At 39.7% G+C, this 26302-nt stretch overlaps 1 protein-coding gene across 1 annotated transcript; it reads left to right on the top strand.

The window, feature by feature from the left end:
* Positions 1–1192: 1192 nt before the first annotated feature.
* On the top strand, positions 1193–26099 carry EEIG2 (EEIG family member 2). Its single transcript, XM_054637972.2, has 11 exons — positions 1193–1785; positions 13849–13969; positions 14586–14615; positions 15101–15217; positions 16369–16415; positions 19954–20060; positions 20592–20687; positions 21227–21428; positions 21510–21637; positions 22018–22087; positions 23604–26099. The coding sequence occupies exons 1-11, from the start codon at positions 1637–1639 to the stop codon at positions 23644–23646; spliced, it is 1110 nt and encodes a 369-aa protein (XP_054493947.1). The 5' UTR covers positions 1193–1636; the 3' UTR covers positions 23647–26099.
* The last annotated feature ends 203 nt before the right edge of the window (positions 26100–26302 follow it).

Raw genomic sequence — 26302 nt, 5'->3', positions numbered from 1 at the left:
GCTTTTCACCTTCCATTTTTTTGAACAGAGAGCTGATGAGTACAGTATGCAGAGAATTGCTTTGTATGATATATTGTAGGCACTTGTGGTCTGTTAAACAGCAAAGACTTTGAGGATTACTTTAGGGTATACCAAAGAAATGTTCTCAAAAGGGAAGCCATAGGTCAAGGCCAAATGCCTAGATCTCCTCTCTAAGATATCTCTTTATTAATCTTACTCCACTAAAAAGACTTTTTTCAGAGCCAGTTATTTCTTGATATTTAGGAGTTTTGTAGGGAATTCTTTGTTAGGAATGCAAAACTGACAATGGCGTCAGAACTACCCTTATAGTTTATTTTTTACTAGAAAACTGTATTTAAATTCATTTTCTGTACATTTTAGGACAGGAAAAAAACAGGAGCATTTATTCACCAGACACTCCATTTTTATATTTGTTTGTGGTTTTTGTTTTTACTCACTACTACTATTTTTTCCCCCCTAGGATTATGCTACAGGACTGTTGGGGACATTCTGACATACTTAGCTGTATATTATTTGTGCTACCTGGATTCATCAGGTATGTATTCTATGAAAAATATATTTCTATGTATTTATACTGAATGAGGGGTAGCACTACTTCCACGAGCTGCAAGACGATTATGGGGTAGATCACACTGCATACGTAGTCCTACAAATTCTTTTTCTTACCATGTGATTAAGTGCTTGGCTGTGGGAAGTCATGCTGTGTGTTCCTTACGCAACGCTGTAAAGAGGAAACTGATCTGCTGATGGAGGCTGCTGGGAGCTTGCTTTATGCTCAGATCTCCTGGAATGGTTTTATAAGACAAAGCTGTTCTCTAGAGAGCATATGCTGGTGTTGAACTATACATTAAACAAGAGAGTCGCGTGTGTGTTACCGTAATCATCTACGCCAAGGACTGTTCTTAAATGTAAACACAGATGTGTACACTCTCTTTCCCTACAAGACCGTGGGCATCTGTTGCTTGTAGCAGAAGCGGAGCTGGCTGTAAATTACAGGTTGAACAGCTGTACGCGACCCCTACAGGGTTTAAATTATAGCAGAAGGAAACTCAATTCAGAGTTGAAATGTCGACGCCTGAACGATGCTTTGTTACGTTACCGCTGTGTAAATGACGAGCGGTGAGCAGCGCAGGAGGTTTCCGCTCCTGGGACGCGGGGGTCCCCGGGAGGCGGGGGAGCTGCCGGGCCGGCCTGCACAAGCCCCGCTCGGCCGGGCCGCGGCCACGTCACTGCTCCGGGCACCGTGCGGGCCGTGGGGAGCGGCACGCCGAGCTCCCGCTATTGAACAGCCTTGCTCAATCGCCTCCCGGCCCGGGCCAACTTCCTCGGGGAACCGCACGCCGACGTTCGAGCCCCTGGCGGCAGCGCTCGCCAATGGCTCCGGCGGCCGCTGGCGGCAGCGGGCGGAGCGCGGGCGGGCGGGTTTGAAAGGGAGGCGCCGGCTGCCATGTAAGCGCTGGCCGGGAGCGCCGCGGCCGGCAGGGGCTGAGCTGGCAGCGGCCGCCGCTCCGGCCCGTCCCGCCTTGCCGCCCTCGCCCCGGGCATGGGAGCGGAGCGGAGCAGGGTGGTCGGAGCGGAGCTGCCGTGGGGGCGGCCCCCGGGAAGCCCCTAGCCCATGGCCTTCATCATGATGAAGAAGAAGAAGTTCAAGTTTCGCGTGGAGCTGGAACTGGACGAGCTTTCCTCCGTGCCGTTCGTCAACGGCATCCTGTTCTGCAAGGTGCGGCTGCTGGACGGGGGCAGCTTCAGCGGGGAGTCCTCCCGGTAGGTGTCTCCGGGACTCGCCAGCCGGGGCTGCCGGGCTGCTCGCCCCACGCCGGCAGCGCCGGGCGGGCCGCGGCCGCCCCCGTCCGACGGGCTCCGTTCGAGTCCGCATCCCCCCGAGAGCAGGGGAAGCACGGCCGCCTCCTTGGCTCCCACGGCGAGCCGGGGCTCGGCCGGTTCGCACCGGCGGGCGGGGGCCCGGGGAAAGGAGGGGCGGCTGCCCTGGGGCTCCTGGCGGCTGCGGCCGTGCTGCCCGCCGGTCCCCTCGCCGAAGGGGAAGCTGCTGTGGCACCGGGCAGCCTGGCCGTCTTCTCGTCCCGCCTGCTTTGCCAGCATCAACGGCGGGAGAACACATGTGGTAGCAGGAACTCCTCGTCTGCGTGGCTGCTCACTGTCTGGAGTCGTAGCGCTGTAAAATAAACATTGAGGCTCCTAAACACGGAGTAACAGAGGAGAGGAATCACTGAGTGATGAGGGTTGTCTCTTGTGCCATAACGCTGGAGCTGCTGAGCGGATGGGTAACAGGAGGGGAGAAATTCTTGTCCCCAAGCCTGTAGTCTGAGCTGTCCCGTGTGGGTTGTGCGACCTTATTGTTTAATTATTGAGCACTGGCTTGCTGAGTTTTGTTCTGTGGGTATTTACATGGAGATCCAAGTTCCTTGGAAAAGTCCTCAGTTTTTCCTGTAAGTGCTCAGATCATGTATTACTGACTTCGTTTATGCTCATTTCTGCAGTGCAAGTGCAAGGCAGATGTCCTTTTTTCCTCTTTATTTTCCTTCAATTGTGCCTCAGCAATGGAGCAGTCATGGGTTGTGACAGTGGCTCCCTGATCCACAGGTAGCAATGGGTAAATAGAGGGCCAGTATATTATTTTTTTCCAAGTACCTGGCAGAGGCAGAACCTTGTCAATAGGAAGGGTGTGTGCTGTGGCTTCAGGTCTGGGGAGGAGGAGATTGCCCTCCCATTACACTTGTTCTTGTTGTATCAGTTATTATTTTATTTTAATATTATTACAGAAAGGATTTACTGGAAAATGTATCATAGAATTATGGGAGAAGACAGCAACAAATCCATGAATATTCAGTTATTGTCTTATTAAAATACTGTTGTTACAGTGCTTTCTAAATTATCTGCTTTTGATTCTATAAATTAAATTAATAAGGGAGAAGGAATAGAAATGGAACTTTGGCCTACAACCTCGTTATTTAACCATTCCATTATACTAGCATGTATAATTGAAGACAAATTTTTCTTCTGTATGGTTGGAAGTTGTTCAACTCATCAGTGCTCTGATCTCATTTCGTGTCTTTCTTCAACGTTTTTCTTGTGAGCGACTTCATAAGTAATAGATGATGATGATAACAATCCTGATTCAGGCACTAATGTGCCATTACTGTCCTACTCCAGCCCTTATTGCCTTGAAGTCATTTCCACAGGCTGACATACATCTTCTGGACAGGATGTCTATTTCCAAGGACTTGTTTTCAGCTGAGCAGATGGTTTTGACACGTTGTGGTGATCTTAGTCTTTTTTGCCTTGCCTATTTATGATGCTAAAATTAAATGCTTGAAAGCCTCCATTCATATCTTTCTGAATGGCTCATTAGAGTAAAATGTGTGTGGTAGGATGCAGTGTGTGAAGAGAAACTGATGTAAAAAATGGTGTTGAAGCTGAAGCTTAGAAATTCTTCCATTTTCTTTTTCTGGGGCTTTTAAGCTTTTTTAAGCTATGGCTTAAAAACTAACAGAAATGGGTATGTCAAGGTCCCTGTGAGTGTAACTCATTCCTGCTGGACTAAGAAGTGTTTGAGTGTGCTGATAGAGAGGTAAAGAATTCTTCTGCAGTGATCCTTCAGTGCCAGTTTAGGGAGTGCCTTTGCTCTTGGCTTAAGAATTAACAGATGAATTTTCAGAGTGGTGATTCAGCAAAGGGCTGAATAAATAAGGAGGAAATTAGATTTACACCAGAGCGGTAGTATTTCAAAACTTATCAGTTGCAAACTTTCTCATGGCCATAATCTTCCAGTTGCATGCATTTGTTAGTTTCACTGTGAGCTGACAGTTATATCCCTAGAGTTGTGATCTTTTTAGCTTTATAAAAAATACTCAAAGAATTCTGTTGTTTCAGAAAGTTATAGACAAACTCATTCAAAAAATTTTATAATACAGGGGGAAACTGACTGTTTTCTTAATAGCTTTATTTTTGTTACTCACTGAGGTCTAGTAAACTATAATTATTTAGGGAGAAGTTATGAAGTTCTCAAGTTGGGGCCCATACAGACCAATACCCTGTTGCCTCTTGCCTTAGAAAGTAAAAAGAAGTCCAACCAATAATCTATAAACCACCCTAACATTATTAGCATTTTATTTCCAAAGCCTGCTCACGGAGAAGAATGTTATAAAAACCCAGGGCAGCAGTTGCCTTGGAATAGGGGCCCATGTGTATGCAGCAAGCTGTCATACAAACTGTTTCAAGTGATTGTCTTGTCAGCCCTCTATGGATCATGCTGTATGAAGGATTAAAGTCCTGATCCTGCAAGCAATGATGAAGTGGTACCTTCATCATCCCTCTGATCACTGAAGTGAGATGGAAAGAAGACTGATAAAAGTTCAAGCTACTGAAAAATAGGGTTTTTTCACTTCTCAGATCTTTGCTGAGAAAGAGCTACCTAAGAAATACATTATGGAGACATGGGCCATGCTACTGAAGACTTGTCACAGTCCAGTTACTTTTCTGGCTCCCACAGATGTGTGCCTGAAGTGTACAGAAATTCTGTGACCAGGTGAAACCAGCATACATAGTACAGTACACAGTGATCTGGCTGGTGTGTAAATAGAAACCACATCACTTTGCAATTTTGTGTTTGCATATACTTTTTTAGAACTCCAATTACAGAACTTATGTTTGAAACATCCCTGTGCACATCTGTGAATTCTTACTGTGGGAAAAGAAAATTCTGGGTTATAACACTAAATGTTTAATTACTGGATAAGAATATCGACTTTTAAAGTAATCTGGTAGTGCCAAATAAAATTATTATCCAAGGACATTGACCAGCCAAGTGGCAGCGATGTTTAAACTGGTAAAAATGTTTGAGAGTTTCTGCAAGAGCAGGACCTTGGAATTCTGGCAAGAATGAATGTGTTATAAGTTTTGACTCTAAACCAGGGAAAACCTTGAAGGCTATTGTGGAAAGGGAGAGGCTCAGTTTGGCTGTTTCAGCAAACTCACAATCAGCCATACAGTGTAATTCCTGCTCTCTGCTTTTTGAAATTGCTCTCTAGCATGATTTCTGGATCTTTACCATTGTGTTTTAGAATAAAGGATTTTCAGCCAGTGGGCTGTGGATGTATGCTAAGTTATGCTAACAAACCTCAATTTAATTTAGGAAACTTTCCTAGCTTAAGCCTGGTTTCCTGTGTGGCAAGGCATCTTTCTACCTTTCCCGGGGCCAGTGACATTAGATCTTTCTTTGAAATTGGATACATTAATAGAGTACACATGTGCAGATTCCAGGATACTGTGTATCTATATACTGCCATCTAGTATCTATATACTACTGGTCATAAAACAGTGTGCACATAATGGCCAATGCACCATGAAAGGACACAAGTTTATTTCAGGGCAGAAATTGCACCTATTAATATTTTGAACAGAAAAAAATATTATTTTAAGGTACAGACTTGACTAAATTCTAAGCATATTTATTTGTGGCCATTCTAAAGTAGATATAAATATAGAGAAGTATAGGCTTTCTGCAATTGCACTCATTTTAAAAGGCTGAATCAAAAATTAATAAGTCCCTTGAGCAGATAACTGAGGCTCATAGGCTGAGCTGTGGCTCAATCAGCAGTAAATGAACAGATGGAATATGAGGAAATCCAAGAAATTCTGGGAATCAGGATCTGATTTCTTGAGGGTGTACATTCAGTGCTCTACTCTTATCAGCTGAGGCTAGGAGCTGTATGCCTGCTAGTTCCATTTTTAGCTTGGTTTCTAGCTGCACCCCACTCAAGAAAAGGACCTGGTTGGTGTGTTCTTCTGACTGGAGCCTTCAGCTTGTCATATTCCCCTTCCTTTCAGATCTGATTTCTGACAATTTAGACTGCTGATGTTTCTATCTTCTTTCTTTTACACAACAACATTCTAAAATAAGAAGCTGATTATGATTGCTATATGTGACAGACAGAGATTCAAGGTGGCCAAGAGCTATAAGCTTTTCATCAAATAATTTTATTTTCCAATGGATTTCAGAAATGTGGTGGTTTTTTATGTACTCTCTTGAGTCCTGAGAAGTCTTGGGAGATCATGCATGAATATATTTCTATTCCTAACAGGTACAGGCTAGAGCCTGTAATTGTTTGCTGTAGAAATTGACTTCTTATCTGCCAGATAAGTACTTCTTACTTCTACTGATGCATGGCCACTTCCTTCTCAACTGTCTAAAACCACATCTGGTTTTTTTGTGACACCAGCTAGTAGGTTTTCTGCCTCACTGGATTCTTCAAGTTGTCTTTTTACCATTCTTTTCCTGATTGCTGCTATTGCTTTTGAAAGAGAGAAGCCCTCCTGATAGTAACACAGCTTAACTAACTCTGTTTTTAAATTACAGTACTTGTTAGAAAAACATACCTGTCACATGGAATCAGTGTCCCTATCACTCTAATCTTCCTGCATGATGTATGAATCCTGCTGACAGTCTTCAGAATTGGATAATGCTACTTCTAATAGCTTTTTCAGCTGTAACTGGATTTGCAGCTGGAGAAATTGAAACAAAATAAGTTTTCAGGTACTGTGAGGAATATTGGCAGTGGGATAAAAGTCCTACCTTGCAGTTTTGTAGTTGCTTTTTTCAGATTCTCAAATGTCCACCTAATGTTTCCTCAGCTGTGATGAGATAGTTGGTTAAGCAGCTTTCAGACACTGTCCTCTGTAGGGAGGAAAAGGGGAGATGGAGAACTTCTCTACACAGAGTACAACTTTTCAACATGTAGTTTCTTTGTACTTCTCCTTTCATTAATAGTTACAGTAAAATGTGTTTAGTGAACTGATGTAAAAAAAATTATTGAAAAAAACCAAAGAATCAGAGGAGTAAAGAAGATAATATTAGTTTTGAAGGGGTTTATCTTTGGGATAGAGGAAAAAAAAATATTTGTACAGTCTGGTCTTTGCATGGGGTGTAACTGGTTATTGTGGATATAAAAAGGGCTCAGTCCTGGGAGACTTCCCTAACTGTAAGAACTGATAAGAGATGTATCTACAGCTAACTTGTCACAGAATATGTTTGAGAAGAGATATATGATAGACATCTGTTGAAGAGGGAGAGACAGTGGGAAAAGCTTTCATGCTTAAGGTGCCTGCCTTACACAGAACTGGCACTTGGATTTAAAAGAGCTGGTGTTGCTTTGTTGGCTTTTTTCCCCTGACATCAGCACAGTACATGAAGTACAGTATTTTTCTGCTACAAATTTGCCACTTGCAAGTACCATAGCACCTGATTGCCTTCATATTTTAAGGACTATTTCTGTTCACAGAATAATTTAGGGTGAAGGATAATACCAGAGATCACACAGGCCAGCTGCCTGCTGAAAGCAAGACTAATTTCAGTTGGATCAGGAAGCTCAGAGCTGTGTCCTGTCAGCTCTAGAAAATCTGCAATAATGGAGATGCCAGTCCTTGCAGACAACCTGCCCTGCTGTTCACTTGTACTGTGAACATTTTCCCCTTTTTTTACCGGAACTTACCTTGGTTTTGCCTCTTTTCCTTTCTCTGTTCCTCACTAAGTAATGTCTGGCTCCACCTTCTAACTTAGTAGAGATGGCTGTAGATGGCAATTAGATCTTCCTTCACCTCATCATCAGATTGTAAAAATCCCATGTTTCCAAATTCTCCTGCATCAGAGAAGAATTCATCCCTGACTCCAGACCCTCATCTCACACCCTTGGACTTGCTTCAGTTCATCAGCCTTCTGCCAAGAAGGCCCTAAAACCAAGCACACTGCTGCAGATACAGTCTCAAATGTTCAATTTCCTCTGACTTGCTGACTACAGTCTTCTAATGCAGTTTACCCTTCACAGTGCTAATTCCCCTCTAGGTCTCTGCATTTGCCTGTAACCAGCAGTTTTTCATCCACAATCAATTTATACATATTTTATAAGAAGTTGTTGACATGAAATGCTGCTAGTTAAAAATGTAACCTGTTTTATTATGACTAAAAACATGTGGAATAGAAAATGATTACTCTGTTCAAATTTTGCACGTACTAAGAGCAAATTAAGTGGGGAGCTGTGCACTGTAAACAAGTGGAGCTCTTCCTGCAGAGCCAGCTGTTTGCTTAGTCCTGAAATTTGTGAACCATTGAAGCTCTGTGTGTAAATGACTTGTTTTGTTCAGTTTTGTAGCAATGCTGAGGGAAAAAATTATTTTGTTGGAGAAAATGCATCATCTTATATGCCTCAGGCATGGGGGAAACAGAATATTAAAGGAAAAGTAAACTAAATTTGTTCCTGAATGGAGATATATATTTAAGCTTTGCATAAGCTTATTGCTACAGCATATATTTCTTCAAGTGATGTACTTCAAGTGATGTACTTTTCTATATGAAGCCTAAATTTAGCATTTTGGTTATTGGATAACAATTTAAAATGTAGCTTAGTACTGCTCCAGGACCCTGTTGCAGGGGTACCTATATATTTCCCTCAACTATGACACTGCATAAATTTTACATAAAAGTAGATTTTGGGTAGGAGGAGTGCAAGAAGTTATTCAACTCTTGCCAAACCCCTCTGTGTTTAATGTATAATATAAATGAGAAATCTATATCCAACAATACCTTCCTAATACTAAAGATAGCCTAGGAAAGGTTGAATCTTCCAGTACCTGAAGCCACTGATGGTGTGGCTACACTGTTAGATTGTAGGTTAATGCCTTAATTCCTGTCTGCAAGGTGACACTGGCCTTTGTTCGGTGTTCCAGCTTTCTGCAGAAGATGTTAGATATATTAAAAAGTTTATATATAAAGTATCTATATGAATGGGTATTGCTCCCATTTTAGAAGACTATTTTCTACACTAAAAGTAACTCCAGGCTATTAAATACTGTACTTTTATCAGAAGGACAGAGCTACCTGTATTAACTTGATTCAGAGGGGGATCGATCAAAGGAAGCTTTAGGTGACAGAAGTCCATTTGCACACCCACAAATGAGTGCAGTCAGCAAAGGCAGGGGAGAGTGGAGAGCCTAAAATAATACTGAGCTCCAGCTATTCCCAGTCCTGTCACAGGAACCATCAGCCCATCAAAGCCCATCTACACAAGGCCAGGGACACACAGGCAGGTGAGGAACTGAAATTATGGGCTTGGACAAGGGAACACCCTCTCTGGGCCCCTCCCAGGGCTGTCCCAGGAGACCCTTAGCCCCATTGTCCAGGCAGGAAACCCATCATGTTCAACTAAAACTAAAGCATGTTTTGGGCTGAGGGGGTTGCTCCCTATGAGACACATCATGGGATACAAGGGAAGAGGCTTATCATGGGACAATTTAGGGAGGAACTAAAGGTGGAGGAAGGGATGAGTTTGAGGAGGCACAAGTGTAGGGAGAAATAGGGAGTTAAGGGGATAAAGGGCCAGTTGGATGTAAATAGTTTGCTGGTTGGTACGTTTGTCTAATCTGTTTCTAATTAGTAATGTCTGCTGTATCTTCCTGTTGAAGAACATTGTGACCCTTTCCTGGGGAAGGGCTCTCTGTTCAGGGTGCATTGTGGGGCAGGGAATGTCTGAGTGCCAGCAACTGGAGTCAAGAGTGTCACAGGGCTGCCAGCAGCAGGAGAGGCCAGAGCGAGCACGCTCATGCCATGGAGTGGGACTGTGGCCCTGTGTGCCCGTTGTGCCAGCAGCTGCCCAGGGAGTGTGGCCAGAGCACTTGGGTGCCAGCAACTGGAGAGCCCAGATGGGTCACAGCAACCACTGGGGTGGGACAGCAATCGAAGATCCCTGTGCCTGCGGTGCCTGCACCTGGAGCAGAGGCACTGTGAGCAGGTGGGATAGCCTGGAGCCATGCACAGGTAATAAGTCAGACATAAGACAGACATAAGACAGATAAGTCTATGGATGTGTCCAGCAGAGCTCTGGAGCAGGCTGGCTGTGAGTGCCCCGGGCCGGCTGTGTGTGCTGGGAGCGGCGCTCCCCGGGAACACCTCCTCAGCCTCGCTGCTGCTCGCCTCTGGCCAGTGCAGCTGCAGCAGCCTCACTTCCCTCAGGCCATCTTATCACCAGGAGAGATCTTCTTCTAAAATTAACAAACAAAACTTAGGTGACTCTCTCATCAAATTACAGGCTTTAAAAGATAATATTATTGTCATTTACCTCATGTAGTGAAAAGCTGGTTTTTCACAGTATTTACAGCAAGTAGATAACTCATGTTCTGTTCACATGCTGTAAGATGCATTAGCAAACACCACTTTCTTTGACATAAAGAAGTGTACTGACCCAGCTGAATCCAAAAGTAGTTCTGGAAGTATTTTCATGTGAACATAGACTGAATGGCATCTTAAAACAATGATCCCAATTTATTGTTTCTGTGGTGACCAATAAATCTAAAATAATTGCACTACAAACACAAGCAGTTTAACATAATCATCCCCATATGGCTAAAGATCCTAATAGGCTGTTAAATAAATCAAATTTTCTGATTAATTAAAACACAGTCCTTTGGTAAATGTCCACAAGGAGTTTTGGCTTATTTCAGAGCCTCTCATGCTAAAGCTTTTCCATTTAGCAAGAAGGGATTTTCCCCAGGACACTGAAGGCCTCTAAAAGTGACTTACTTTTGCCTGTGACTTATTTTTGTAGCTATTTGCTGGAACTAGCCATTATTCATAGTTTTTATCCATGTGGAAATGAACAATCTGATGAACATAAACACCTTAAAAAATAGTCCATCACTTGTAACGCTTTGGGATGAGGAGGTGACTGGAGTAGGATTTGTTGTCTATTATTTGAGTTTTATACTTTTCTTCTCTGTTATGTATCAGAAAAAATCCAATACTTTTATTCAATATTTTAAGAGGCAATATTGTTCAGTATACAAAACACCTACAAATAAGGACCTGACTACAGCTTAAATCTTGCATTTGAAATTGAGTCAATGTGAAATTGTTCCTCTAAAGGAAAAACAGTGATGGTAACACACTATAGTTTGGAGTCATTTTATCCTACAGTGTCTGTTTATTGAATTTATTCTTGGTTACGTATTACTGACAGCATTTATTCAATTACACCAAAGCACTACAGCCTACTATGTATTCCAGTGCATCTTGGTAACTAAGATACATTTTGATTAAGAAAACAACTGGTTTTGCTTTGCATGTGGTGAAGTGACGGGGAGGTTTGTAGGAAACTGACTCAGAACGGAAAGCTCTCCCCAGCGTGCTGCAGCACAGCAATAGCTGCCAGAAGTTATCTGGGTTCATTTCCATAGCAGCCAATCAATACAGCTGTTTATTTTCTAAAGGCCTGGCACTTAACTAAGACTCTTATAAACTTAGATGTTACTGTTGAAGTTAAATGTTCTGATTATTAGACCTTTTTTCAGCACAATGGGAATAGCTAGATGGTACTGCTCTTTACAAAAAAAAAAATCCTGAATTAAAATACATCAATTTTTTCTTTTATATAGTGGAATTAGAAGAACTCTTTAGTGGGAATAGGGGCAGTAGGTTGGATTTTGGTGGGGGTTTCTTTGTTTAGTTTTTTGTTTGATTTGGTTTTTTTAAATTGTGTACAAATTTTTCAAATATCTTTTGATTTATATGCCAGTGAAAGAATCTAATGATACTTTTTTTTTTCTGACATCCTTATGAGAAGGAAACAGGATTCCTGGTTTTGATTTTATTTTTAGAAAAATTAGACCATCAGTATCCATAACTGAATGCTTTTTACTGCCACTTCTGCTTCTTGTTTGCAAATCCTGACCTGTGATACGAATGGACTGAGTCTAATAAAAGCAGAGTGGTTTTGTGCTATCTTCCTTACTTGAACCATTATACCCATATAGTAGTATTGGCATATTGAAATAAATTCAAAGTCCTTAAAGGTTTTAAGGACACTTAGATTTCTCAAGAAGATGTTACTTACATTTCTCTTGCATTTACAAGCAAAAATGTGTTTAATGTTCACTGCTTTATCTTTTGCTACAATGTGAATGATGTCCAGAACCCCATAAATGTGGAATGTGCAGCTGCTTTGACTTTGCTGTAGAGACAGAAGGCTGTTCTGAGAAGCAGAAACAACTTGAACCATTATACTGAGTAGTACAAAGATTTTGGCACATCGCTTTGACTTCATGAGTTTACAAAAACACTTTTTCAGTGGAAAAAAGTATCATTACTACTAATTGGAAATGTTACAGAAGCAAAAACACTCCAAGAACTTAGTGAAATGATGAGTAGCAGCAAAAGTGATGCTATTATTGGTAGAGCCAGTGGTGTCCTGGGTGACAAGGAAAGGGTGGGAAGGATGATGGTGATGACTGCTGTCCTACTTCTGCAACAAACAGATGTAATGAGAAAGGATTTTCTGACCTTTATGGATGACGAGTGAACTCTTTCAATTTAGTGGCAGTGTTTCATATGTGTCACAAATGGTAGCAGTTGTTATCCCTTTTAAGGGTGAATTTTACATAATGTCTTCTTGTCTGAGCCTGTTTCAATAGAGATGTGACTATTTGTAATTTGCCTTTTTTGAATTCTGGTTCTTATGTATATTTAAATAACTCACATGACAGCAGGATGGGATTCATTTTTTCCCACAATACAGGAAAGTTTGCAATGTAAAACATCCCAGATAAAGAGTAGATCATGGTGTTTACAGAGCATGTTCCTTCCAGGTCACATGCTTGAATGTGACTCAGTGTTGTATCATCAGAATCTGTTAGTCTGTTGTGGTCATTCCACTGACTCATTTTAGGCTGGCTGATTTATTCCCACCTTAGGAAGTCACAGTGCCTGTGAGCCCTGGAGCTGGCAGTCTCACCAGCACAGCAAAGAGAGCTTTTATGAACACCCTGCAATTCTTCATTTTTCTATACACATGATGAACTCTGGCTCCAGCTTCTGCAGAACCATAGGATTCTATCTGCTAAAGACATCAAACTGCTTCTTCAATAATAACCTGCTGTCAGAAGTTAGTATAAAACATAGGAATTTATGTATTAGGAAAATGGAAGAGGAAAAAGGAGACATATGTTTATATGTGAAGACCGTAGTTCAGTGGTTAGACTGACAGAAGAAATTATCAGGGATTTTTTTAAGATACAGGGGTTTTCTAGTTGTCCTCCCTGTACCTTTTCATTTTGGAGTCTGTTCTTGGTCAGAATTACCCAAACAGAATGTGTTCTGTCTGAGCCTTATAAAATTACATTCCTAAATGAAAGCATCCTTCATCCTGCCTTTTTCTCACTGCATCACACTGTCAGATTGTTATCCTCCTGTGAGAAACAGATCCCTTCAGATGTGTCAGCTTATTTTGCTCTCAGATGGCAAGCTCACAGTATGTAGCTGCAAGTCTCATTTGCCCCAAGCGCATTACTCTGTCTCTGGTTATTGCACATCATCTCCTTTCTACTCTTCCAGGCCTCAAATTCATGTAGTTTTGCTTGTATGACACTCCTTTTCTCTGAACTGAAAAACTACTTATCAAAGATGCTGTCTTCAGCACAATGCAAAGCTCAGCAGCTTGGGACACTGCCTAAGAGCTGATGTTCAGGAAGACTTCATTCTCCTGAGGCAAACTGCAGAAATTACACTCTTATTCATTTGAAAAAACACATGGCTGTTGAACTCTTCTGGAGGTCTAATACTGAGTTCAAGGTTTGAAAGTTATTAGTCATGCTACACTGTTAAGTGCAGAATGGGGGATTACTGTTATTATTCACACCTTGGACCAGAATTTGCATGAAGTGGCCACTCTACAAGGAGTGGAACCAGTGTTTGTTCTTGAGCTGATTGCAGTGTGTGGTTCTGAGTGTATGTGCAACTAACAGTGAGCATCTGCTCTCTGCTTGCAGGGAGGTAGTACAGGCAAACTGTGTCCGCTGGAAGAAGAAGTTCTTCTTTATGTGTAAGATCAGTGCCAGTGCCACCACAGGGATTCTGGATACCTGCACTTGCAGGGTGTCTGTACGGAAGGTAAGCAGCTCTCTTCCCTCCCCCCCCTCTTTCCTTGCTCATTCTTCCTTGGTTTTGTTTTCATTTTTGAATGTCTGATAAACTTCATAAAGCAAATTTTAGCTGCAATCACACCAGGTATTCCTTTAGTCAAAATTTTGTAGTAATCTTATTACTTCCTTTACTTTGACTAACTTATGGGGGTTTTATGTTTTTATTGAAGAAAACCCTTTTTCCAGCAGGGCAGCAAAGGAATTTCCCTTCAGTGTTTATAAAGTTAACTCTTGATAGATATTTCCAGCTAGCAGCAGTAAGCTTAGAAGCCTTGAACTGTGCTAAGTACCAGAATTTTGCATGCAGTATGTCCTATCTTTGGGGCCAGACCTTGTAAGAGCCCAGTGCCAGCTGGCATTGGGCATTTGCTATTCCTCTCTCCAAGACAACAGTGTCTTGCTGGCCTGCTCCAAAGGCATTATGAATATTAAGGTCTAAATGACAACAGCATAGTCTAGCAAATGTGTGGGGAGATATTTCAAAATTAATACCTGCATTTCTAAAAAAAAACCAAAGAAAAATCCTGAGTCAGTATATTTAATGGCTTAATGGTATGTCTTTTTTCCTTTTTTTTTTCTTCTAGGAATTAAAAGGAGGAAAGGCATATGCAAAGGTAAATAAATTGAGATGTAGCTAATTTTGCCTACAGATAAGCTTTTCTTTCTTGCCATTTTATGCCCTTTTACAGTAATTCCAGAATAGGACTTAATACCCATGACTTCATAATGTACATTATAGTGACACAGTGCTGTTGGAACTTCCTATCAGTGTGTTTAATAAGTCTGTAACAATGTTATACCACCAAAACTTTTTTTCTTTCAGGTTGGTATGCGGAAAGGGTTAGTAAAAGTAAACATTTACATTAAATGATAAAGAAAACTCTCCTTTTTTTCTCTTGGCACTTTAAATTTTTAACTGAAAATATAACTATGCTGAATTTTTTCTGGGTTTGTTTTCTGCTTTTTGCCTCAGTCCATTCCCTTAAACGGGCATTCTAATATTTGAATGAAACTGCTATTGAGTGGTACTTAATGTGTAATTAGCAAGTACCTTCATTTAGCCAAATGCTTATTACTAATTGTCATTTTCTCTTAACAGCTGGGATTTGCAGATCTAAATCTAGCAGAATTTGCTGGATCGGGAAATACCACTCGTCGCTGTTTACTGGAAGGTTATGATACCAAAAATACAAGACAAGACAACTCCATTCTCAAAGTAATTTCTTTCCTTTATCATACTTAAAGTAACAAAGTGCAGAGAACAAGTGCTATTATTAAGCACTTGATGAAATTTAAAACTTATTTGCTGAACCTCTTTCTGGAAGGAAAGCTATTTGAAGTAAAACCAAAAGTGCTGTTTAGAGACAATCATTAAAATCCATCCAGTCAAAAATAAAATTTGCCCTATCTTGAAATAGAGCTGGACAGCTGTAAAAGAAAAGCTTTTAAAAGGTGTTCCTAGTCCAAGGGGAGCTGAAAAATGAACAAGTTAATGTATGGTATCTTCAAGACTGGGCAACTTTCTGTGCATCTTTCTGAGGTTGAATCTATTAATTGGCTTATATATGTACAAACCACCTTCAATACCTGGGATGACTCCTGGGATTTTCCTGTTTTCTATTTGACAGTAATCACTCTAACAGTTGGGGAGAATTCTTGCAAGACACCCACTCTGATATCCTCTTCCCTTAGTCCAGGGAGTTAAAAAAACTGAATAAGCTCCATAAACCTAAAAATAATTACATTGAGATTGTTTCAAGTAATTTTAATTTTTTTTTCCTACTGGGACACCAGGATAAATTTTCCACATAATTCAGTATATGGTCTGTGCATGGACTTTCTGATCTGACAGTCCCAGACTGTCCAGAACACTTGTAATGGATGGCTTTGGCCTGCCTAGCAAGCCTTCAATGCACTGTGTCTATGGCTTATTTACCCTGTGTGCTTTTGCTGTCTCTGATGTTAGCACAACCCCTACTGAGACCCAGCAGTTTGCTGAACACCCTCAGCAAAGAACACACTTCAGCACCCACTGCTCTAAACAATGTTCTGTTTGATCATTCAGGTTTTAGGTTTCTTGGCTCTGTTTTTCCCTTGAAGCCATCCTAATCATTAATAATTCTGAGATTCTCCTTGATATATGTTTCTTTTTCAGAATCTTGTATGTGTAACTATGTTACTTTAAGTGGTATTTTGTGTTGTTTGTATGCCTAAGAAAAATTATGTTGTTTTATGCACACGTGATTATGGCATTTTATTTTCATTAAATATAACATTTGTGGCAAATATAACTCATTTACATGACCACATATGTGTCACAAACTATTTTTTTTTTCTTATGATGGATTTTCTTTCCTTAATGTGTAGGTTTTGATCAATATGCAGCTGATGTCTGGAGACCCATGCTTTAAAACGTAAGTTTGTAAAAAAAATCTGTTGGATGTTTTGATCATGCATTCCATGTTGAGAATTACACTTCTAATTTGTGTTTTTACATCTCTCCAATCTGGCAACAGTATTTAAAAAAAAAGCCACAAAAAATGGAATGGTAGCTGAATAATGACTAACATGGTAAAATTGCTTGTAGAAGTGTCATAGTTCCTGCTGTTAGGTACTTAGTATCAAGTACAGAATACTCACCAGTACATCTGTAATGTTAAAAAAAAACACTTCAGGGAAACTGTTCCTGAAGCAACGTTATAGAAATAAATACACTTGGTACAGGGTGATCTGACTAATACTTGTGTCTGGAAAATGTGCTGCTATGCCTTTTATTCACAAGTCTCAGATGACTTTGAAATATTCATTTGCAGAAAAACCCCCAACAAACTGAAGTGTGATGTGACTTAGTACAAGAGAAAGCACTTACAGATATTTATTTAGCAAAGGCATTCTGCAGCTTGGTAAAAGATGCAATAGGTAACATCTGAGGGGCAGGTAGCTAGGGAAATTCACTGCTATACATTGAGGATCTTTTGGCCTCATTGTCCTTACTCGGTAGTTAAGAAGTATAATATTTGTGCTGTGGTTTTGTACCAGTCTGGCTTAGGTGATTTTCCACTGTACTCTTCAATGTCCCCTTACAACACTATATGTCCTTTTTCTTCTCTTCTCTTCTGCTAACCTTTAATGAGAAGAATAGAACACTGAACAACTGCAGAATCTCATCTTGTGCTTACTGAATAAATAGCAAGAGGGTATTATCTGAATTTGTCTGATTGCCAAAACTTTTCTGTATCCCGAGTTACTGAGCACCCCTTTACTTCAGAACAACTTTAGTAGATTTTCTTTAGAGTCACCCCTACTAACAAATACATCACTGGAACTGATAAACAGTTCCTCAAAAGCAACTAATCATTAGTCTTGGATACTAACAAAGCAGTGTATTTGCTTTTTACTGCCTAGTACTAAAGGAGTTGAAATTAATACCTAAACTGAGTTCCTGGGAAAAAAAAATCTCTTACTGAAATTATTCAGACTTGGCATTTTCTTCCAAACTGGTGATATAACCATTTCCTGGAACATAAACTTTCAACACAAACAGAACAAACAACTTATCTAATCCAGATGTCCTTTGTAGAAGGAAAAATAAACCTTAAAACAGTTTCATAATCTGGCATCAAACTACATATTTTATGAAGAAGCCTAGAAGGCTTGGTGTTTGATCTGGGATGACATCCCTGAAACCATTCAGTTCTTGCTTTCAAAATTATGTTATTGTGGTGGTTTGACAGGAAATATGTTTTCTGGGATGCTGTGGTTAGGCCAATGGATGCTCAGATTTTAATATTGGCACGTAATGTGGCCATTGGGACATTGGATCTGCCTCTGAGAACATGGGGTTAAAAGCAGGGCTCTCCCCTGGGAGGCTCCCTTGGGTTCCGGTCAGGGAAAGGTTCAGAGCTGCCCTGGGCGGGGCAGGGGAAGCCATGGGGCCGGGTGAGGTAGGCCGGGGCCTGGACAGAAGGGAGGGGAAGGCCCCTGCAGGATGGAAGGGTAGAGGAGCACTGAGAGGCATCGGGCAGCCACCCCCCACCCTCGCCAGGAGAGACAGAGAGAGAGCCTGTGCCTGTGCTTGTGCCACCTTGAAATTTAATAGTGGTCGGCCGAGAAGGGGAAGGGGGGGTGCGAGAAGGTGCCTGGCAGGGCAGCCTAACCCTTTTCTTGGATGATGGAAACCTTACAAATGCTAATCCTCCTGGAGCTGAATGAGAAGAGAGATATAGATGAGATAAGAGGAAATGGGCCACAAGAGAAATAGAGAAGAACTCAGGTGGAAGAGATGATGGAGTAGCTTATGCTGGACTCCTTTTGTGTAGTCATGGACAGAGCTACGTTTCCTTGTGATACAGGGACTGCATTCTAGGGGGAGGCAATGCCTCAGGACCAAGAGGGTTCGGTGTGGGTACCCCTCGGCCCCAGGGAGTGAAATATATGGGGGGGACGGATGTCCCAAAGTTGAGACTGTGCCTTTTTGGAGTGGGACAAAGCATCCTTAAAAGTCAACCCTAGAAGCAGCTCTGGTCCGTGTTCAGTGGTGAGAGTGCTGGACATGAAAGGAAGAGGTCACCATTGGCACAAGAAGGACTCCTTCTCCTCTTGATGAACTGAGGATTGAGTGTTCTGAAGGGTGGTGCTGGCCCGAGAGTCAATGATTTGGGGGATGTATTGTATTGGGAATTTGCTGGGGAGGAGGAGGAGATGTATTTGTCAAGTTTTCATTTTCCTTGTGTGTTTCTTTTTTTTTCCCCTTTCCCTTGTAGTTTAGTTAATAATTTTTTTTTTCCCTAAGTGGGAGCTGTCTTTGCTTATTCCTGGTCACATCTCACAGCAGAAAGCAGGGACAGAGTATTCTCATGGAGGCACTGGCATTGTGCCAGTGTCTAACCATGACAGTTATTCAGTTAAGTCACACAGGCACTGTATTTCTAGAAGTGCTTTTTTCTTTCTCTCTTTACTTTCAAACATAACCTTACTCTACATGAACACAATGACTAATTTATTGACTATATCAAATCTAAAAATGTCAACAAGTACCCATTTATATGCAGACCAGCAGTCTGTTCCCAACGCAGAAAATAACAAAGCATTAAAAAATCCTGTCGGTAATATCTTGAAATGTATTTTGGTTGTATTTCCTTGCAAGAGATTCCTTGTACTTTGTCATTTTCTAATTAATTTCTTCTGCACTAGCAAAACACAAACAAAGAGGTTTATTATTTTAAATAAGTTCTCTCCTGGGTCTTGGTATTAACTCAAACAAGCACTTGAGCTTTATTATGAGCTTTTAATATTGAAGTATAATTTAAACTATGTCATATATGATGCTTTTTTATTTTGTAGAAAGTAAAATTTAGAGTGCAATACATGGAGATGGTGCCATAGGCCCTTTTATTAGGAGTTGGGAGGGTTATCAGCCCAGAATAATTTCCTGCTCTATGACAGCAATGAGACAAAGCCAGGATTGTGTCACAGCACAGAAGCCACCTTGGCCAACTGTTGTGCACATTGAGGTTTGTTTTTTTTTAAACTTAACACCTTCTCATGTATTCCTTCAAGTACTGAATTACATATATTCTTAGTGTGTAAACTGTCCTGTGATTCATACACTTAAAAAAATAAGAAACAACTCCAAATTAAAGACAAATCACTCCACCAATCATCAGAAAACAGAAAAGGAAAAGCCTTTCTCAGGATCCCTAGAAGCCTGAGGGCTGAGCAGATTAATTCTATAAAATGTCCTTAAGCTCAATAGCAAAAACTTCCTTTTTTTTTTTTTCATTTTCCTTAATGGATGACTAGGCAGCACGTTTCCAGAAAAGAACTCTAGGTCTGTCAACTTGATGCACAGTATGAATGATGCCAACATATTTCAAAGGAAAACTATGTGCTGATCATTTTGGAGAGACTACAGCAGAAGTACAGCAAATCTTAACCACCTTTTTCTTCCAGGCCTCCTTCTACAGCAACATCTATAGCGATTGCTGGAGAATCAGAGTCTTTGCATGAAGACAGGAAGGGTGGAGAAAACTTAAAAGTAGCACATCTGGGTATAGCAGGTACAGAATAATGCTCCTAATTTTTCAATGCTTTTATAACTGGTCTCATAGTTTCAAGATGCTCAAAATACTTCAAATCTGAAAGGGATGCTGACAGTTGGCTTGCAAAGGAACCTTCTTACATGGTTTGTGAGTTTCTGCTTCAAACACAGCTGAAGTTCTTAAGCAGGTTAGCTTTTTAGACAGAAAACATCTGGCCCAATGTTCTGTATTATACTGGAGAAAGAATGATCATCTCTTTAATATTGACACCAGACAAGTCTGCAACTACATTTCATACAAATCTATCTACCCCAATGGTACTCTCTGTTTTACTCAGATACATATTATGATCTTTATTTTTTAAAGAATGTATATTCATTAACATCCATGGTATTTTTGCAGCACTTGAATGTCCAAAGGGTTTGTAGAAAATCAGTGTCAAATCTCTAATCCCTCTGGGAAATGTGACTTTTGAATCTAATCAAGATTACTGTCAAAGTAGCAATAAAGTTGGCTCTAGGAACACTGTGTGACTTGCCCATGTTGCAGATGTCTCATCAAAGAGTGCCTCAGTCCCAGATGAACTTGGTGCATGTGGACATTCCAGAACATCAAGCTATGCAAGTCAGCAATCAAAACTGTCAGGTAGCTGTTCACAATTTTGTTATGAGTTGTTGGGGATTATTTTTCTTTCACAGGCTTAGACAGTGGAAAATAAGTTTATGTTTTAAAACGGGTTTGCATTGAAAGCTTTTTCCTAGAAGTTTCAGGTGTGGCAATGGTAACATGTTTTCCCTCTTAAAATGTACTGGATTCACTAGATTATCTCTTCAGATGCAAGACAGCTTTTTGCCTTTGTTCCCTCCAATTAACATATCTGAATGAGATTTTTACCTCTTCCATGAGTAAAAAAATGGAGATTTAGCTCTAAAAGCTGAAGGAGATGATATTTGTCATTCTAATTGTTCTGATATAAACAGGAATTACTTAGAACAAAAAGAAAATGGCAGGTGCTAGAATACAAAATCTGAAATCAGTTTCTAGTTGATGTATGCACATACATTCATAGGGCTTTTGAAAGTCCCATTATATGAAGACAAAACAAAAAATCTGCTTTCAGGATGGACCTGGCCTATCAAAAACATACTTTAGATCTACCCATCTCTCCTGCATTTTCCCAACAGGATACAGCACATGTCACTCTAGATCATCCAGTCTGTCTGAACTCTGCCACAGGAGAAACACCTCAGTAGGGAGTACCTCAGTGGGAAGTACCTCAACAGGAACTGGAAGTATTCTAGAGCCATGTGAAGAGACTGAGCCAAAAGTAGCTGAAGCTGATACTGATACATCTACTGAAGATGCACCACCAGAAAAACAATGCAGGTACACTTCATCTGAAGGCCTCATCTAGCACAAGTAATTACTTTATCACGTCTAAGAGCCTAAATATATTTATTTTTGCAGACATCCTGTAAAGCAAGACTCTGTGGAGTCCCAGCTGAAGAGGGTTGATGCTACCAGAGTTGATGCTGATGATATAGTTGAAAAAATACTCCAGAGTCAAGACTTCAGTTTAGACTCAAGTGCAGAAGGTATGGAGATAAATAAGGAAGCTTACAGAAAATTTATGTACATTACAGGCCTTAGGAAAACTCACTCTCTTTACAGTCCCTGTTGTTTGTATTCAGAAGGACTGTGCTACATTTTCTACTCTATCTTACCTACCAAAAATTGAAAACACTCTTATGTGACTCAGGGAGCTTTCCCAGATGATTACTTTAAGCCTAAAAGAGCAGGTGCAAATCTATGACAAAGGTACTTCCCCCAGCCTACACCATAAAGTTGGTTCTTCATTACCTAAAGTATTTGTATCTGCAAGTGTCAGCTGCAAAACAGGTAGATTTAAAATTACTTGGATTTATCTAGGACAGCATTAAAGAAAGCTAACATATTTTAATCATTTGCCTTTTAGAAGAAGGTTTAAGATTATTTGTGGGCCCTGGTGGAAGCACTTCTTTTGGAAGCCACCATCTACCTAACAGGTATGTAGCCTGAACAACTAATCCATAGGCAATACTAAATAAAAATGCATCTTATACAGCAACTACTCTATATCTACATTCTTGACCTTTGTATCTTTCTATTCTGTATCATTTAAAAGCACCAAAAGAGTCGGATTGTCAGTTTTTAAATAGGACACACAGATTAGTTCCAAAACAGAACTGATGTGTCAGCCATAAGAATTGTAACTTTCAGTTTCCGAAGAGTCTCAGTTCCAAGGTTTTCAGATACAAGCAACATTTCAGTATGGACACAGGAAACAGACACCAGTTTCAAGTGGGAGCTCTACAGCCTTATTATGTTACTCTGGAATGGGAAGAAAGTTTTAAGTGTTTTACACATCTGCCTTTACAGTATCAAACTGTTTCATCTTCCTGATAACAAGCCTCATTTTCTTCAATTTTTCCCACAAATCCTGTTTCCTGTTACATTACTTGTTTCAATGGCTTGTTCATCATTCAAGTATTTGCAGCCCTAAACTCTTTTGATAATCTGTTTCAGGTTATCTTATCATTTAGAACCAGAGACCTTTTTTTCTTCTCTAAACCTTTTTCAATCCTGATATATGACTTGACCTGAATGTGTTAATCTTCAGATGAGAAACCATGAAAACCAGGCAAGAATATGTTCTAATACTGTGTTTCTGCAGACCAATATAACTCAACATCTATAACTGAAGAAATCAGAATAGCCTCAGTATTTCAGCAATTACTTTGGACTTAGATATAAAGGCAGTTGATAATATCTTGAAAGTCATGAAATAAGTGCATTTTATATGTGCATGTAATACTAATGGTTAAATTAATTGGCTCATCTGCAAACTGGGCACACCAATACGTGTCTAGGACCACGTGAAAGGGTACAGAAAACACTCCTGTAGCACAGAGATCTGTCCTAATGCAGCTGCCAGAACAGTCCAGGCACAATACTGTACCAAGGCAGAGCCTGCCCTATGAATTTTTTACATAGTACTGCAATTTGCTGTGGAAAACCACCCACTGTGGGCTGTCATGTGGGAGGTGAGAGAGTTTTGTTTACAATTCAGAGGGAACAAAAGACTGAAGATGTTTTTCTTGTATCTTAATGTAAGATGACAATCACTTCTGAGTTTTTTAGACACACTGACTTGTTTATACATAAAATGTATATAAAGACTATTAGCTGCATATGATACAGCTGTGGGGATGGGTACCCTAAACGTGATGTTTAAGAAATTTTAGTGAAGTTCAACAGTAACATTAATCTTTGTTCATTTTGACTGTAGTACAACAAAATCTCTTTAGTGTATTAAAGAGTAGGTGACTCTATGGCATGGTAATAATGACAAATGTTTTCTACCCTTCACATTTGGCTGGTTTGGTATTTGCTGTTTGTTTGGTTTTGTTTGGTTTATTTGGGAGGAATGAGTTGTTTAATCAATACACTTGCTGATATGTGATATTTGCTATTTAGCTTCCATTTAAATTAACACTGAACTAACTTTTTTCAAACTTTCAGAGTAGGATCTGGAGCATACGAGCAGGTGGTGATAAAACGCTAAACTGGAATGTCAAATGTGGAAAACTTGGAGCTCTGGTTTTGATACTCCTGGTACTGTTTGCTCTGCTGCAAGAGCTGAGAAAGACAAAATGAACTCAAGGTGATCTTTTTCTGAAAAGCAGTGGAATGCCTCTTGCTCATAGAGCATCATCTTCTGTGGTATGAAGGCAATGTTTAGCTATGTGTACCTTGTGAGAGCACCTGGACTGTTTCTGTAAGCTCTGTCTGATGTTGGTGGAATTATTTAATTTCTGTGAAACATCTGTGGAAGCATGTCCCATTTCAATTTAAGAGATCACTTGCAGTGATGGACTTTGTTTGTAACACTGTTTTTAAAGAAACTTAGAAAGCTGGTCTTAAAAGAACCTGAAAAAAGTAATTTACTGAATTTGATCCTACATGCCATTTTAGTTTTACAGAAGCTAATTACTCCTATCAAGTCAGTTTTTATCAGGTCAAAGTTATGGCCTACAAAAAACAGGCCAGCCATGTTTTAACATAACCAAAACCTTCTCTTAAGACAACAGAGCACAATTTCATTGTAAGGTTCAACAGAAGAGGTGAACGTCACATACATTTAAAACAAACCCCCAAAACTAAATAGATCTAAACCAGTCACTAATCAGTTGTGTTTACTGTAAATTAAGAAGGCAACAGGTTTAAATGCATCAAATGTGACTTTTTTTTTGTTCAAGTGATGAAAAAGGTGGGATTCCACTCCAAAACACTAAGGCACAATAGCATTTTATTAGGAAAGCTGCTTTGATTGTTAAATCTGGAGTTCAGCAGCTGCTCCCACAGAAACTCACTTTGATAATGCATGAACATTGAGATCCAATGGGATGGTACTGTTTACAAACCTAGTCAGTAGTTTACTACCACTTAATGTTTTTAATAGCAGTTTAATCCTTCACAGTCAGTGCTTTGCTTGTGTTTTGAATGTGCCTTGCGGGATTGGGGCGTACAGGGAGGCTAAAGCATTTACTAAGGAACTTAAGCTTTAAAACTAGGTAAACATCTATATCTACTATTATTGATAGAACTTGTTATGAGAAGCACTTTATTGTAGACATACTCTGCACACTGAAAAAGTCTTAGTGTGCAACAGCTTTGTTGAACACTTCTTTTGCTATCTGTCCACTGTTACATTAGGTCAATGTACTGTATTTAAATTTGCACAAGTAGTGATTTGCCTGACAGGCAAGAAAGAGCTCTTTAAATTTTCATTTGGAATATGAAAGAATCCATTTTGAAAGGGATGTGTTGGGTAACAAATAGGTGTAATTAATTGTAAACTGCAAATGACTTTTTTTTTTTTTTAATTTAGTGGTACTGTTTATCAGTTAAGGCCTGGAATAAGTGAAAATAGTGTCGTCACTTTTGAAAGCTCAGAATGCTTCAGGTTTTGCTCAGAGTGATGTTTGACACCTTTTTGTTGATGTAAAAGTAGTCCATATTTAAAAGGTTAAATTAGCAAAAGCAGACTTTGTTTTCCAGAAATCCATAGTAGAATTATTGAATTTTTATTTCTGTTTTTAATGAAATTTCAGCTTTCAAAGCCAGAATGCTGTTATTGAAAATGATGAATATGAGCTATTTCTCAGTTTTGGTACTTCCATACTTTTATTTCTACTGTTAATTCTAATATCTTTAGAGTGTCTAATTAGAAAAAAGAATTAATACAAAGATTCTATTTCAGCTGCTCTTAATAGAAGTGTGGTATTATCAGTTTCTGTTCTACACAGGAATTTTTAAACAGAAGCTACTCACCTGCTGGTATACAACTCTCTCTCAGAACATTATAGTCTCCTTTCTGTTATATAACTAATTCATACCAAAAAATCCCATTGCAAGCAAAAGATGCCAGAAATTTGAATACATTCTTTGTTTTCAGTACTCTTTGACACTGCTATACTTCTTGACAAGTCCATTAAAACTAGTTGTAGTTAAATGGTAGTTTACTTACATTTACTAGGAAAACTACCTGTACTTTGAGGAAAACAGACTTTTAAAAAACACTGTACAGCTGCTTATGTAATTCTCAAGGGAATTTCCATAGCATTTTATGTTAAACAACACAGCTGATGGTCATGGATAAGATAATTTGTTTACTAGAAACAGTATTTTCTTGCCTGAGCAGATCTTTTAAGTAATAAGGAAATTGACATAGAAATTCAGCTTTTCATAAAACTGTATCTCAGTAATTTATTCTTCAGACTTGACTTACAACTCTTCATGAAGTGATAATCTAATTATGCATCATGTAAGTGGAACATAACCTTCACATTTAGGTGCTGTATTTTCTTTTTTGTAAACTATGTTATATGAATACTGGAGATTTCCATGTTGTAAACTGTTTGGGATGTACTGGTGGATTATATATGTTTTTTTAACTGTATTTGAATACAAATCTCTCAGACATTCAATAAACTCATGTCTTCAGCTTGCAATTAATTCCTAAGGAATTTACTCTTTTTCTTTAATGCAAAAAACTACAAATTTAACTGGAAGTTTGAGTCTATTTCAGTTTTTCTTCCAGTTAAGGATTTCTTTTTAAAATGCTTTGCTTTTTTCTGTGTTATCACAAAGTGACATCTATATTATCAGGAAAATGTGTCATTTAGATCCCATTCTTTTTCTAATCTAGAAGGAAAAAT

This window comes from Agelaius phoeniceus, chromosome 8 (genome assembly GCF_051311805.1).
Source record: "Agelaius phoeniceus isolate bAgePho1 chromosome 8, bAgePho1.hap1, whole genome shotgun sequence".
In the NCBI taxonomy this organism is placed as follows: Eukaryota; Metazoa; Chordata; class Aves; order Passeriformes; family Icteridae; genus Agelaius; species Agelaius phoeniceus.
Note: the sequence above shows the minus strand (reverse complement) of the source record. Positions and strands in the feature narration are given on the sequence as shown.